Here is a 14,580-nt window from a genome sequence, read left to right as displayed (position 1 = left end):
GAATCCATTACCTGAAAAATTGCTTTGAAGAACGTCTTTCCTCTTCTGATAGTTACAAGTTAGGGACGCAGGAAAAACTAAACCCTCACGCAGAGAAGAGAGGAGTATGTTTGGGACACAACAAAGGATCTGAGTAGTAAACGCAAGGAGTGTTTGGGGTTTTATTCAGACAGGGCTGAGCGTGTGTGTCGCCGCCACGCACTGCTGCCGGCGCGAACGCATGGCTGAGCTGCTGCCGGGTTCCCTGCTCCAAACACTGTACGCCACCCAACTCCTCTTGTAACGCCATTGCGCGTGGCATTGTGCTGGGCTCTACGTGTGTGGCACCGGAGTCGGGGAATCGGGGGCGGGGGGACAAGAATTTCCTCCGTTTCCCGCGGAGTCTCCCTCGAACGGGGGCCAAGTGGCCAAGGGCAGCGCGCCCGGGAGGTGCCCGGGGGCGCTCCTTCTGCAGGGCATTACGCACGGGCGGCCCGGCGAAACCCGGCCGCGGAGGTGCCAGGGTGGCGGGAGGTGCTGGGGGGAGATGGGTGGCTTGAGGGGGGAGCTGCCTTAACTTTGATCCGGCCGCTGCCGGGGGAAAACCGCCGCCGCCCCGCCCGAGCTGGGTGCCGCGGCACTCGCCTCTGCGCCGCGCGTCTCCGCGGCTGCCTCTTTAATCAGGAACACAGAAGGGGCGGGCCCTGAGCCGGCGCGTAATCGGATAGCTCTGCCGCGGCTCTGACATCCACATGCTGCTCGGCCTGAAAAGGCAGCGGGGGGAGCCGGAGGGGAAGCAGAGAACGCGAGCTAGGCACCAGCCCGCAGCCGCCCCCAGCACATCCTCAGACGCGCAGACACTCTGCCGGGCGCTGGGCGAGGTGGAGGTGAGGGCGGGCGCGGGCGAACTCGGAGAGGGGCTCGCTCACTCCCAGGCGATCCCAGCCGCCGCCGCCGCCGCACCACCACCACCAGCAGCCACAGCAGCCGCAGCCGCAGCAGCAGCAGCTTCCTTCCTCAGACTCCCCTCGCGAGGCTGGCCAAGCGGGTGTAGCCGTTAGGGGAGGCTCCCGCTAGGGGAACCCGGCGAGGGCAAGAGCTTGGGCGGCCGCCTCGCGCTCGGGCCGTCCGGCGGTCTGTGCCTCCGCCCGCGTGCCGGTCCCCAGTGCCGAGGGATGTCTGTCAGTGTACGCCTCTGAGATCACACAGCTGCCTGGGGGCCGTGTGATGCCCAAGGCAAGTCTTGGCTTGTATTTTTATTCTTTTTTTTTTTACGCTTGGCTAACGGGAAATACTCGGGATGTTGTAGGATAAAGGAAATGATACTTTGAGGAACTGGAGAGGACATAGATGCGTTTTGTTTTTAAGAGAGGAAATCCATCCTCTCTTCCCGGCTTGCTCCCTCTTTGCTGATTTCAAGAGCTACCCTCCTCTGGTGAGGTGGGGACCCAGCAAGAAGAAAGGTGACGACAGGCCGCCAGGACTCAGAAGGGAAACACTGACCGGTAGGAACCTTTGCAGAGGACACTAAGGAAGAACACAAGGGAGCGAAAAACACAAAGACTTACCATTAAACAAGAAATCTATAAAAACAGCTCTGGAGAAAACCTTCTCCAACATGGATATGTTTCCTCTCACCTGGATTTTCCTAGCTCTCTACTTTTCAGGACATGAAGTGAGAGGCCAAGCAGGTAAGCCCCCGAAAGTTTGTTGTTTTTTTTTTTAAATTCATTTCAGCGTGCCTTTACCTTTAAAAACAACTGCTAACGCAGGGGGCCACACGCAATGGCAAGAGAAGGAGAATCGCTCAATACTGAATAATTCAGAGAGAGATCCCAGTCGGCCCTCCCTATACCACCACCGCTGCTAAAACCCAACTTTTCTTTCCTGCTAGGAGTATGTGACTATGTGTGTGTTTTGAAACATAGACAGAATTTGGCGGTGTTCAGATGTCACATATGGACTGAATCAAAGGTTTAAAAATACTACAAAGCCTTTGCATTACAGTTTTGGGGAATTTTTTTCCCCTGTCTTGAAGCAGAACACATCTCCCATGAGTTTCTTCAACCTAGCCAGCGAAATATAAATCATTTGCATTCCCTCCACTTAGCTACACTGAGCAATGTTAACTGAAGGGCTTGGGAAATACAAGAATCTAGTTTGGGTTTTCCAATGCTGTGGCTTCTTTGCAGAATGTGTGGATGAGCCTCCGAATCATTGGGCTCAGGCTGATGGAGCAAGTTGTCTCGTGGCTCGGCTCCGGGCTGGGCGCTGCTGCCAACGGAGGCGGTTGGTCACCCAGTTCTCTTTCCTGCCTCCATATATTTTCTGGGGGAAGTAAATCATGTTCTTTTTAAAACTAGTATTAGATAAAACAAACTGCGTGGCCCTCAAAGGTCTCTCACTCTTGTGAAGTGGTTAGAAACTTTTGGGTAGAATTTGTTCTCAACCACTGCCAAAAACGGTGTGTGGACAGACTGCAGAGATAAGCACTGCAAGGCCCAGAATGGTCTGGGGCAAGTATTTGGGGGGTGGGGAGAATGGAGGCTGGCCAGGGGCACTGCTGTTTCAGAGAAGGGCTCTCTGGTTCCAGAAAATCTAGTGGGGCACGGTCTTGCTTCCCCACACCACTCTCTCCGGGCTGAGCCTCTCTCCCCTCTGACAAGAGTCTCTGGAATCTGACAAAACTCTTAAAAGCTGCTACAGGTGACTGAGAGTGGGGAAAGCATCCCTGGAGGAAATGGAGAAAAGAGAGAGGAGAAAAACGCTTCCTGGAGTGCCCTTACCCGGAGGCACGTCTAAGGCTGCCACCGCAGCGGTAGCACAAACCCCTGGCAGCCTCCCGGGTCTTCCCATCACAGCGGGTTAGTGGATCCTGCGGGAGCTGGGAACTCTGATTCTCACTCGCCAACACAGGCACGCGCCCCACTTGAAGCTTGGGTGTTTATTTGAGGGAAAGAAAGACGTGAACGCCCTTACTCTCCAGACACACACGTTTGCTGCTTTTTTCTCTTCCATAACTGGTCTTCAGAGCAGCTGCAAATCGTATGAAAGAGATGGGTGCAGGTCCCACTTGGGGAAATTTCCTGTGGCTTCCAGTTCCCTGTTCTCTTAATTCTAAATTCCCAGCTTGAGGCGAAATTAAATTACCTCCCACAGACCTGAAAGCGGCATAAATTATGGATGTTGTGTGATTCGCTGTATGTGTGTGTGTGTGTGTGTGTGTCTGTCCGCGTGCGCGCGCGGCGAGGATGCCCACGGTATATTATGTATTCAGGCACGGACTCCTGTAGGCCTGGGTGCGCGAGTGCGCGCACACTGGCGTACACATCGACACGCGCGCGCGCACACACACACACACACACACACACACAACTTCAGGTTCTGTGTGCTGTGCGGAGTGGGAGGGGTCGTAAAGACTCAGGGGCCATCTCGTACCCCAGATGTTCTCACATCTGTCCCCGAGCGCTGCGCGGAGTGTGTACGTGTGTGCGCGACACCCGCTCAAACCCACTCCGGCTCTGCCACCTGCCTCCCGCGCTCTCCGCAGAGCCCCCTCCCACCCCAGCCCCGGGCCGCGCTGCGTCACTTCTAGAGAAGCCCAGAGGCGGGAGCGCGGGCCGGTCACCCTCTCTGAGGCCTCAGGCAGCCTCGGACCCAGGGTGGGACCTCCCTACGGGACGCGGAGCTGGGACCCGCCCGGGATGGATATTCTCCAGCCCCCGGAAAAGGCGATCGCGAACCGCGGGCTGCTAGGGCTTTTGGTCGGAATAGCCGACTGGCACCGGGGGAGCTGGCAGCGAGCAGCAAAGGGCGAGGCCGAGCTAGACCTCTGACTCACCCGGTGCGCGCCGGCCGAGAGGGGGCCGGGCCCAGCCTGCAGCGACGGCTGAAACCCACTCCGACGAGTTGGGTTGGGTTAGGGTGGGGTGGGGGGGAAGGGCGGAAGGAGCAAGCGAGGGAGCCATTGAGCAAATAACCTCTTGGCCACGGCGCGTGGCCTCTCGCACTGGCTGGCGGCTGGGAGCTGAGTGGGCGTCGCGCACTAGGCTGCCCCAGTCCTTGCCACGCCGGCCGCCTTGCCGGATCACAGCGCCGCTGCCCTCCTACCCCTGCTCGGGGATTCGGGGGACGCTCCGAAGGCCCTGCGGGGAGCGCCCCCTCCTGCACTCCACTCTGCGCTGCAGTTCCCGCGCCGCCCCAAGAAAGCCGGCTCAGAGGGGTTGGGGGCCCGAGCGCTGGCGGAGCTGGTGGAGGAAAGCCGGGGTGGGATTGGGACCTGAGGTTGGAGGCAGAAGGGAGGCAGTTTGAGCCGCGGGAATGCGCACAACTTTAGTAGCGCTGCGCGCCGGGCGCCCGCCAGTGCGCGCGAACAGGTGAAGAGCACGCGGCGCGCGGGCATTCCACGTGGTGGAGACGTGGGGGCCCCCCTGCCGGCCCTCCCCACCCCCACCCGCGCTGTCTCTAACGCCGCATCGATTTGTTTGGGCTACGCAGCAGAAACAGAGCCGAGCGATCCATAAACATTCTATTAGGCAAAAATATTCCCAGAGAAAGCAAAACCCAAGCTCCAGCCCGGTTTAAGTGGGCCGCCTCCAACTCCTCTAGCTTTGTCCCCTCCTCCTCCACACTAAGGACACCCCCAGGGAGAAGCCTGCGGCATTTCCTCAGCACTGCCCATTGCCAGAAAGTTAAGTCTCCGCTGCGGTCTTCGGCCTGGGAGAATCCTCTGCAGTCGCCGGCGAGTTCCGCCTCCCCTCCGCCGCCGCCTCGCTCTTTGCTTTTCCACTGGAGAAAAAGAAATATTCACGGCCAAGGCTCCATTTTCACTGATTGATTTCTTTTTAATATCAACAGAAGTTAATGGAGGCGAGACGAGCTGTGATTAACTGGCTGCCCCCGTCCTTCGCCTGGGGCTAGCGCACCGCCGTTTTTCCCACCAGGTCCCACCCGGGCGCCCAGCGAGGGTGGGGGGCATCCCCGGAGCTAAAGTCCCGGCGGCTGGGTGGGGGGCATCTGCCGAGCTGAGGTCCAGGACTGCCGGGATCGGGGCTGGTGGAAGGAACCGCACGCCCCTCCGGGGACCGTGGCGTTATGGAGATGGTAATCAGCTTTCCCAGCCAAGCTTAGGGGATCCAGCTCCACCGAGTCACCGCTTCTGCGGCTCCGGCTGAATTTCTCTGGAAGAGGAAGGAGATCCGAGCTCGGGTTGATTGGCCGGTGCTCACCGCTCGCCTCCCTCCCACTACCTCCCCTCCTTTCGGTTTCAGACAGCGAGGAGAGCCCCCTGGTGCTGGCCATTCACGGTCAGCGCCTGGCCACGAAACTCCCCTTTGCTAGACTTAATCTCGTGGTCTGCGGGGAACTGGGTTTTGCTCAGGAAATCAACCCCTGACAATGGGCTCCTTCAGATGATGGTAACTCCCAGCCCTGACGTTTCCCAGCCCACGGGTCTCACCGCTTGGGGCCAAAAGAACCCGGACCCTGTAACCATCAACCGCCCCCCCCCCCAAAAAAAAAAACCTCACTCCCACCCCCGCCTCCTACCCGTACCAGCCCCTTGCCTGGAGAGCTTTGATCTGTGGTTGAGTTTTAACACCATTGCCATGGCCCCTGGCAGAAGCGGTCAATTCAGCCTTCCGTCTGGAGAGCATGATGAGATAAGAGGTGTAAATTGACTGTGGGAGACAGAAATCCTGAAAGAGGCAACCACGGTCTCGGCTCCGGAGGAGAGGAGTCTGAAGAGGGTTTTCATCTTTGTCTTCTGCTGTCTCCCTACGTTGCTGGATGACTGTGGGCAGGCATAAACATTTGCAAGTAGAACTATAAACTCTTGGATTTGGCACAGACGGCCTGCTCTAGACTTTGAGGGACTAGGCTCTTGCTGGCTTTCAGTGAGTAACAACTCCACTTTACCCCATAAACAGCCACTGGAGGTAGTGAAGCTAGTGCTAGTTGCCAGCAGAGTGCAAAACTGTGGAAAACAGTGCAAAACAGTGGAAAGAGAAACGATCCCCACGCGGGTTCCAGGGCAAGCCCCTTCTTGTCCAAGTTGTGCCTGGTACAATTAATCGTGACTGCCCAGGCAGCCCCGCAGGTCTGGGCTTTTATATCATGCTGAGGAGACCTCAGATTAAGCCACAGAGCACCCAATTGGCAAAATGAAATGTTGGAAGGCTGCAGTGACTAGAACCCTGGGCTATCCAGACGGGACTCCTGCTGTCTACCAAATGGCTCGCATCTCCTACTGGATAGATCAGGTTCTGCACCTGAAAGGCCAGTTCCTGCTTTCACAGTGTAGAGGAGACTAGGAGTTCAAATGCCAATTCATAAGCAATGAGGCATGAAAGTGAATGACAGCTGAGGAGAGGCCCGTGGGGGGTCAGTTGGGAGAGACACTAGGGGCTGCATGGCCCTGAGGATCCTGCCTGGTGTCCGTCATTTCCCTCAATGCTTATTAAAGCAGTCAAGAGAATGAGCTGTTTTTGGGTGACCCTAGTGTGAGACACTTCTGAGCTGACAGAAGTCAGAACCAGGTTCTTTGGTAAAGGGTTTTCAGAATATACTCCCCAAAAGTCCTGTTGGGAGAGACTTTAGGAAAGTAGAGACAAGACTTTCTTTTTTTCAAAAATGGAGCAGAAGCATAATACCTTTTTAATTTCTTGCACTGACGAGAAAAGACTTGAAAAGTGATGTCTGGGCAGTAGTTTATAGTATCATTAACATATTTGAGGTATTTTATCATCTGACCATCATTTGCCACTGGATAATCTTTGAGACACTCTCCTTGTGTGTCATACTTGTGTTTGATCCCTGAAAGTTTTTGTATGATTCCTTCCAAGTAAGGCATTAACTTTTTTTTTTTTTAAATTAACTCATTCCTGGAAGGTATTGTGAACGTTTGTCCTGGAGAACCTACAGCCTTTTCCAAAGCTTTAGCTGCCTTTATGAGAAACGGTTGAAGGGCTTAATGGGCTCATTACCTAATAGGAATCAGTAGGGTTGGATTCCAGGACACAGTGGCCTTGTAGTGTGGCTGGCCCTCCAGGAGAGAGCATCTTCTAAAGGTTTAGGAAGCTGTCAAGTTTAGATAAGGCTGAGCTCCGATCCTATGGGACCTTGGTTGTATTAATAAGGAGAAATTAATTTTTAACCACTGGGAACATTGCCAAATTATGTGACCTTTGGCAGACCAGCTGTGCTATAAAAATAAATCCCCCATCTCTGAAAATGCTGCTCCTCTCCAGTAGAACAATAACAACCGTGGCATTTAGGATGGAGAAGACTGGGGTTGAGGAGACAGGAGAGAAATGGAAACTGCTAGGGAAAAAAAAAACCTCTGATATTGTGACACATACTTTCAGACTTGAGTGATCTACTCACACCCCCGCCACACCCTCCCCCCCAAACACACACCCTGGTTTCCAGGAAGCAGGAAAGAGGGCCAGGATGACAAGGAACAGAGTGCCTGTGTGTTGGGAGTGAAGAAGGTGTTAAGTGCCTCCAGCCCACTCACACCCCAGCCTCAAACACATCTCTCATTGTTCACACACAGATTCCTGGCACTGGGAGAGAAAAAGGAGTTTTCAAACAGGCAAAACATTTGTCTGTCTCTAAATGCTATTGAATAAGTTTGTCACTGAAAGGTTCGGGGAGGCCTTCATCAGACATCCTAGCTTCTGAAGCGTTAGAGCCAGACCTGTCAGTCACCTGATGGCTCAGTGATCCTGAATCCCTAATTTCTCTCTCCCTCAGTGTCTCTATCTGTAAGTGTGTTTGATCCCAATAGCTGACTGATTTCTAGGGTGTTCGGCTATTTCAGATTACATAGAGTACTGTTGAGTACATATTAAGCTGCCTGTTCGGAAGTCATTTAATCTTCAAAACAGCTTCAGTAGGGTTAATAGTATCTAGTGATCATAAAAAGACAGAAAGCACACTAACACCCTTGCGGTAAGTTTATGTTACTTTTATGAGTTTGTTCTTTTTTAAAAAAATCAGTAAATAATTACTTATTCTCAGCTCTTACCCCACTAGACCTTTGTCTGGTTTTATAAGCGTCAGATTAATCTCTCGGCACCCTGTTCTTCAGAGGTGCATGTTCTCTGCTGGATTCTCATCTTAGATTTACATCAGTTCTTTATACTTTTTTTTTCGCCTTGGTTTTCTACTTTCAGAGTTCTCACCTCTACTGATTTTTTAAATCTCTCTCCTTTCCTTTCCTCCTCTTCCATCCTTCATCCCTGAAAGTGTGCTCAGCAGGAATCACCGCATGGAAGGGGCTCCCCAAATGTGTAATAACTTCTACTCTGGCAGAAAGGCCCCTCAGCAGCTGAACTCAAAAAAGTCGTCGTAAAGACAAAATAGCTTTTACCCAGCAAGACCCTTAATAATCCCATTTCCCTCTGGGTCTTCATAAAAGAGTCATGATCTAATCCAGAAAAAAAAAAAAAGGAGTGGGGTGGGAATAACAAAAGGAAAGCATGCCTTGGATGGGGCTGCTGGCCAGTCTAATGCACATAGCCAGTGATACCCTATTCACCGCCTCTCAAGATCCTGTGATAGACAGGGATCTGGGTTCTGGCCAGTCTTTCAGTGAAGAAGATAAAGGGAATTGCAAATGACTGGACCAAGCGGCAAAAATAATTTATTTTGATAAAGGGGAAAAATAAAACAGATGTGCCTAAAAGGCATATTGGGGGCCAGGGGAAGGGAGCTGATGGAGGAGGATGGGTAGAAAGGAGTGAACTGAAACCCAGCAAGAGTTAGGGATAAAGTAGGACTTTGAAGCTTCTTGGTGCTACTGAAAACAAGTATCTAGAACTTCCCCTTGGGAGGATGGCAGGATGGAATGAGGGGGTAAGAAAGCCCTCAGATAAAATTAATTTTACCATTGTTAGAATTAAAGCGTAATTTCCTTTGAACTTCGTCATCATTATCTGAGGTTACTGTGTCCTATGAGTTCACACTAACTCTACCTTGATCTATGACTAGGTATTATTATCCCAGACAAGTCCTCTAAACTCCTGGTTCACCAATAAAAAATATTTGCATTTAATAGCAGCTGTGAGTTGGGAAGGAAGGGTGGAGGCTGGACATGCAGAATACTTTGTGATAAGGCTTTCTTAGAATTTGTGATACCTACTGATACTTAGGGTATTACCCTGCTGAGGCAGCGTGCATGGGTGGGCAGTCGTGTCTAATTCTTTGCTTCCCCATGGACTGTAGCCTGCCAGACTCCTCTGTCCATGGGATTTTCTAGGCAAGAATACTGGATTGAGTTGTCATTTCCTTCTCCAGGGAATCTTCCTGACCCAGGGACTGAACCCACATCTCCTGCATTGGCAAGTGGATTCTTTACCACTGAACCACCTGATGTTACCTAGTCAATTATTAACTCATTAATTCATCAAGCCTCATTGAGTGTGATATTTGGCAAAGACTCTGGGTTTGATGCCGTAAGGTTTGCCAAAGATGAACACGTGGTCCAGCAGCATGGATAAGATTCTCTCAAACTTTAGAAGATGCTAAAGAGCTTCAGCCTCAGAAGTTGGAAGAGGTTACTCCTGGGAGATCAGGGAGGGTGGAGGTGGCATGTGAGCCTGGATTGGGAGTTTAGATGGGTTTAGAGCTGGGAAAAGCATAGGAGGGGAAGGGCAAAAGGGAGCAGAGAAGGAACACTGAGTGTTTGGGGAACACTAAGAAATGGCCATTTAGACAGTATGGAAGCAAATAGTTGCAAATAAGTTTGGAAATAATAGCTTGGGCCAAATGCAAGGTCCAAATTGCTGGGCCAAGGGGTTTGGATTTCATTTACTAACCAATGGGGAGCCATGAATGTTTCAACAGAAGCCTTCTGTTAATCAAAATTAATGAAAACAATCATATTACCTTTTGGAGAGACCCTAAAATTATTCTTCTTCTATTTCCTTCCCCAAATGTCTGTTGAAATGGTCAGCAATTGTAATCCCAGATCTCTCATCAATGGCATCAAAATTGCATTTGCAATGCGGTCTGGGAAAGAATGGACATAAATATCAACTAATGATATTATATTGGCTGCCCTATTGGAATTGCATTTGTTTATGATATAAGATGACAAATAACAAGGTTACCACAGGTGGCATGATTCGAGGTCAGGGGAGGTAATCACATCAAACTTACATTTTAACGATTAAATGAAGGTTCATTTTTAGCATCCAGATTGAGGAGAGACGTTCCAAAGGCCCTGTTTCCAGACCCAGTTTCCAGTTCTGTCCTTGGTGAATTCATCAGAGGTGTTTCAGAAGAGGAAGTTTGCCTCATTCCTCACTCCTTCTTCCATGCTCAAGTGCTGCCTTCCTTTCCCACTCTCCCGTTCCCTCCTTCCTGCCCTGCCAGACAGTTCTTTTATTCAGATTTTGAACTTTCTCATTGCAGAAGTTCACAAGAATTTTCATTTGCTGTGCCTTCAGGAGTGGATCACTCACTGCCACCCAGCCCCATAAATTGAATAGATTGCATCCCTTCCCAGTTGCCTTAGGAAGTGGTCAAACAGCCGCATTCCTGGGCTGATGGATTGGCTCATTTCTTCCAAGCTTAAGCCAAGATACAGATTTTTATGAGACTGTCTTGTGACAGGCTGAAGTCGCTTTGAATAAAACAAAATCCAGCCCCAGCCCACAGAGATCACTTTAAAAGAAGCTTATTCAAGGTTAGTGAGCAAAATTTGGTTCAAACCCTGAGCACAGGACTTAGAAGATCTGTGTGAGAGATTGGGAAAAACTCCTCCTCTGTTTTCTTTTCATGCATCATTGTTGAGAAGCTCACACACAGAACTGTGTATGCCTTATATGTATAAATATACAGCCACAGACTTAGTTAAGAAAAGAAACTCACGTCAGTAGAGCTAATGTGATAGAAAGAGACATTTAAACTCTCCATAATGCAAGACAGATGCATTCACTGAAGAATCCTAGAGTTTTGTTTCAGGCTTACCAAGCAGATGAAATAAAATCAACACCTTGCATAAATACCTTGTTGTCTAGGAGGGTAGAGAATCTTTTTAATTAGAGGTTCATCTGTGGGTTATAGGATTTTCCCCTTCCATAGTTATACAGGCTATGAAATTTAGAACTGGAACTGACCTGTAGCACCACTCCCCTCATTATAGATGGGAAAATAAAGGCTCAGAATGGTTTACTAACTACCCAAGGTCACACAGCTTTCCAGTGGCGAGATCATACTTGCATACAAGGCTCCTGACTAGTTAACACAGTGACAGCCTTCTCTCTTTTGAAGTCGTAGAAAGGGCTTCTTCTTTTCTTTCCTGCTAATAAATAAAAACAATGCTATGGTCATAGGATGAGACTATGGTGTGAATGTGTTATTTGGGGATGAAATTAGACTGTTTTTCTCCATCAAGTGCCCTCAGGTATATATATAGGGTCTTCTAATCCTTGTACTTGTTCTCTTTTCTGTGGCATTTGAAAGTAACAAGGGAACTGAGATCTAATGGGTTTCAAACCCAGTTCCAGAAAGCCCTGAAATCCTTATGGAGAAGCTCCGTCAGAAAGACAGGGAGGGGCTTCAAGGCAGGCATACTGCACTGTTTCTGCTACCCTCTGTGCCCACACCCAAGAAGAGCTGCACTTTTAGTGGCTTTGCACTTTGGAGTTCTGGGTCCAGTTTTGATCGAGGGTAAAACAAACACTTCCAAAAAGAACTTTGAAAATGACACACTTAATTCCAACCACTCACAGAATTACAGTTTAGGAAACTGAGACACAGGAAGGTTACAGGGAGTTAAGAATCCAGATGCTTGCATCCCCTCTTTTGCTAATGCCAGCCCCGCCCCCTCCTGGTAGTCTGGTCCCCTTACCCCAGGCCCACCTTTGACAACAACCTGATGCTCCAGTCCCGTATCCAGCCAGCCTAAGTTCCCTGTTTGTGATAAGGACTTTTACCTTCAGTTCAGTTACACCGAGTGATCTGATTGTTCTGTGCAGAACAGCCCGAGGTTTGTAGCTGGTGTCACCTGGCCATCGTGAAGTAAACCACCGTAATCCGATTATTTTCAAGTTCTGGCCATACAGTGTTCCTTTAAAAGCAACTCCAGCTGAATTTCCTTAGGAGGCAGACCAGATTTTTTTTAAAGGATCTGCTACTCCTTTTTAATAAATACTTCCTAAAAATTGTATTACCAAGGAATCAGTGCTTTGTCTTAAATTGGGTCCTATAAGAGGGTGAGTTCCTTTTCCAACTGGCAGAGTGCCTTAGAATTGTAAGTGGACGGGTCCAGAGTCCCTTTACCTGATCCAGGAACAGGTACCCGTAGGCAGCATCAGATGGTACTTAGCTCACCAGCAAACAAGTCTCTTCAGTCGTGTCTGACTCTTTGCGACCCTGTGGACTGGAGGAGCCTGCCAGGCACCTCTGTCCCTGGAATTCTCCAGACAAGAATACTGGAGTGGGCTGCCATGCTCTCCTCCAGGGGATCTTCCCAGCCCAGGGATCGAACCCCTCATCTCTTATGTCTCCTGCATTGGCAGGTGGGTATTTCACCACTAGTGCCACCTGGCAAGCCTCAAACAAAAGCGCATGAGAAAAACAACCAAGGAAACAAAGATACGAAGGTCAGAAATAATCTGACCTCTTATATGTCAAATTAAAACACCTAAGTATTCATTATGGGGGTAAATCAGACCTTTGTGACTTTAGAACTTAGTAGTCCCTTGATTTTAATCATGTCTAGAGGTGTCACTTGAATCCTTTCATCCATGGTCCAAAGACCTCCGAGGTCTTTATCTGACCTGACCTGGCCCATCCCTTAGACTTCCCTCTCAGATGTAGGAGAAAACCTGCTCTGAACAGTCCAGGCTTGGGTTCGCCTGCTTCTCTTTGGGAATGAATTTGCCCCAGGTGTAAGGTATTCACCAAATACAGAAAGAAGTCACTTGTCAACTTGCCAGACAGGCAAGTAGCTAAAATTCAATGGGGTCAACCTCGCCTCTCTGTGTGGAGATTGGCCTAAAGGCGTTTGCCCTTGAGTTCAACTCCCTCTTGGCTGGGCTGGACTCCTCTGAAACACATAGAGAACATTTATGCTGTTCCTTTTGGCACGTGACACAGACCTCCTGAGCCCTGGGTGGTGCAGCTCTTTGGAAGAAAGTCTAGCTCATTTCTCTTGGAGACGTGTTTGTATTTCAGACAGACCCTTCTGTATTTCAGAAGGGTCCCCAAACCTGGAAATGAAAGATCAGTTATCAAGAGGAGGTGGAGAAGGATTAAGTGTGTTTTCTTTACAGTTTTTACTGATGATAGATTTCAAGAATTCAGATCTCTCCAAGAAAAATAGAGACGGAGATTCTAGTATTTATCTTGGTGGATATATGTCTGTGCAAATGATGTGTGATATTTTATGAGAGGGTGTGAATGTGTGTATAGGACTGAAGTGTGAATTTCTAATAATTATGTGTCCCGGATGTATGTTCAATATCTATGTGTATGTGCGTGTGTTTCTGAGTGCCATCCAAACAAGAATGTGAGTTTATAAATGTTTGGATATTGAAAAGGTTAACTCCATGCAAGCAAAGCAGATGTTTTAATGAGTTCTTAAATATTTTAATAAATGCCTTGGTGTTCTTCAGATAAAGAAAGGACAAAAGAAATGAGTTACTCCTATTTCCTCTGGTTAAGTGAGTTTTAATAGCAAAAAATGTAGACTGTCCACTATGGGATATATATAGCTTAATTTTTTTTAAAGTGAGAAATGATTACTCCTGATGTGAGTGAGAAACGAAACCTTCTTATGAAGAAGTTTCCTGTCTTTATTGCTGATTATGTGTGCCTTGTCTTAGTACTAAAAGCTTAAACTTGGGAGGCAGGGAGTTGAAGAAAAATTCCTCTTTCAGGAGTAATGGGAGGGGAGGGAACAGGGAAGGGATGCTGAAAGGAGGGAGGGAGTTTGGATGACCAAACAGGAGCTCAGCTCAGATGCCCTGTGATGAGTTCTGCGTTAAAAGGTGTGGTTTGGGGTGAGCCAGGAGCAGGCCTGTAGTTTCAGCACAACAGCTGGCAGAGGAGCTGCACCCTGTAGAAAATTTCCTCTCCTGCCAATTTAGTCCAGGCAGCTGGTGATCTAAATCCAGACAGCTCCACTTCCTCAGAGGGCCACTTTCAGCCCTATTTCCCACCCATGAGCAAAGACCAGCGGGCCACAGTTTGACCTTGTTGGGAGATGCTGGGTGCCCAGCATGGCTGAGTGGTGTGGACCCCTGGAAAGCCTGCAAGATTGGCTGCAGGGGGGACGAGTGGCACCCAGCTCCACCACTGGCCTCGTCTCCGTCTGGGCAGGAAGGCTGGGCCCATTGTCCTGCTGGCCTGGGGAGGGCGCGGGGTCATTAGTTAGAGGATGATGTGGTCTCTGCTAACCAGAGGAAATGGCCTGCTTTTGTTTTTCACCCAGTAGGAAATGGAACCTGAATCCATTAGATTCTGGGCAGCTCGACTGCGGCACAGTTTGAGCTTGAGGCGCGATGCCTAAAAGGCTACTTGCGTGGATTTGTGTGTCCCAACCACCATTGTGCGGCATGCCCATCTTTTATGCATTTAAAGCCTGTC

General features: G+C 49.7%; 1 protein-coding gene and 1 long non-coding RNA gene across 6 annotated transcripts in view; one reads left to right on the top strand and one right to left on the bottom strand.

The window, feature by feature from the left end:
- Window positions 665-14,580, top strand: part of NRP2 (neuropilin 2) — a 119,840-nt gene continuing 105,924 nt past the window's right edge. The window contains exon 1 of one of the 5 annotated variants that reach the window (XM_005676406.3): window positions 665-1,670. In XM_005676406.3, the coding sequence (XP_005676463.1) occupies window positions 1,598-1,670 (73 nt within the window). In that variant the 5' untranslated portion in view covers window positions 665-1,597. The remainder of the gene's footprint in view (window positions 1,671-14,580) is intronic. The other 4 variants (XM_005676407.3, XM_005676409.3, XM_005676410.3 and 1 more) reach the window with 4 other exon arrangements.
- Window positions 4,494-6,878, bottom strand: LOC108637783. Its single transcript, XR_001919307.1, has 2 exons — window positions 5,533-6,878; window positions 4,494-5,159 (listed from the first exon to the last, which is right to left on the bottom strand). It is a non-coding gene; the product is annotated as an uncharacterized LOC108637783 (long non-coding RNA).

The sequence above is a fragment of the Capra hircus genome, chromosome 2 (genome assembly GCF_001704415.2).
Source record: "Capra hircus breed San Clemente chromosome 2, ASM170441v1, whole genome shotgun sequence".
Taxonomy (NCBI): Eukaryota; Metazoa; Chordata; class Mammalia; order Artiodactyla; family Bovidae; genus Capra; species Capra hircus.
This window is presented reverse-complemented; position numbering and strand designations above follow the sequence as displayed.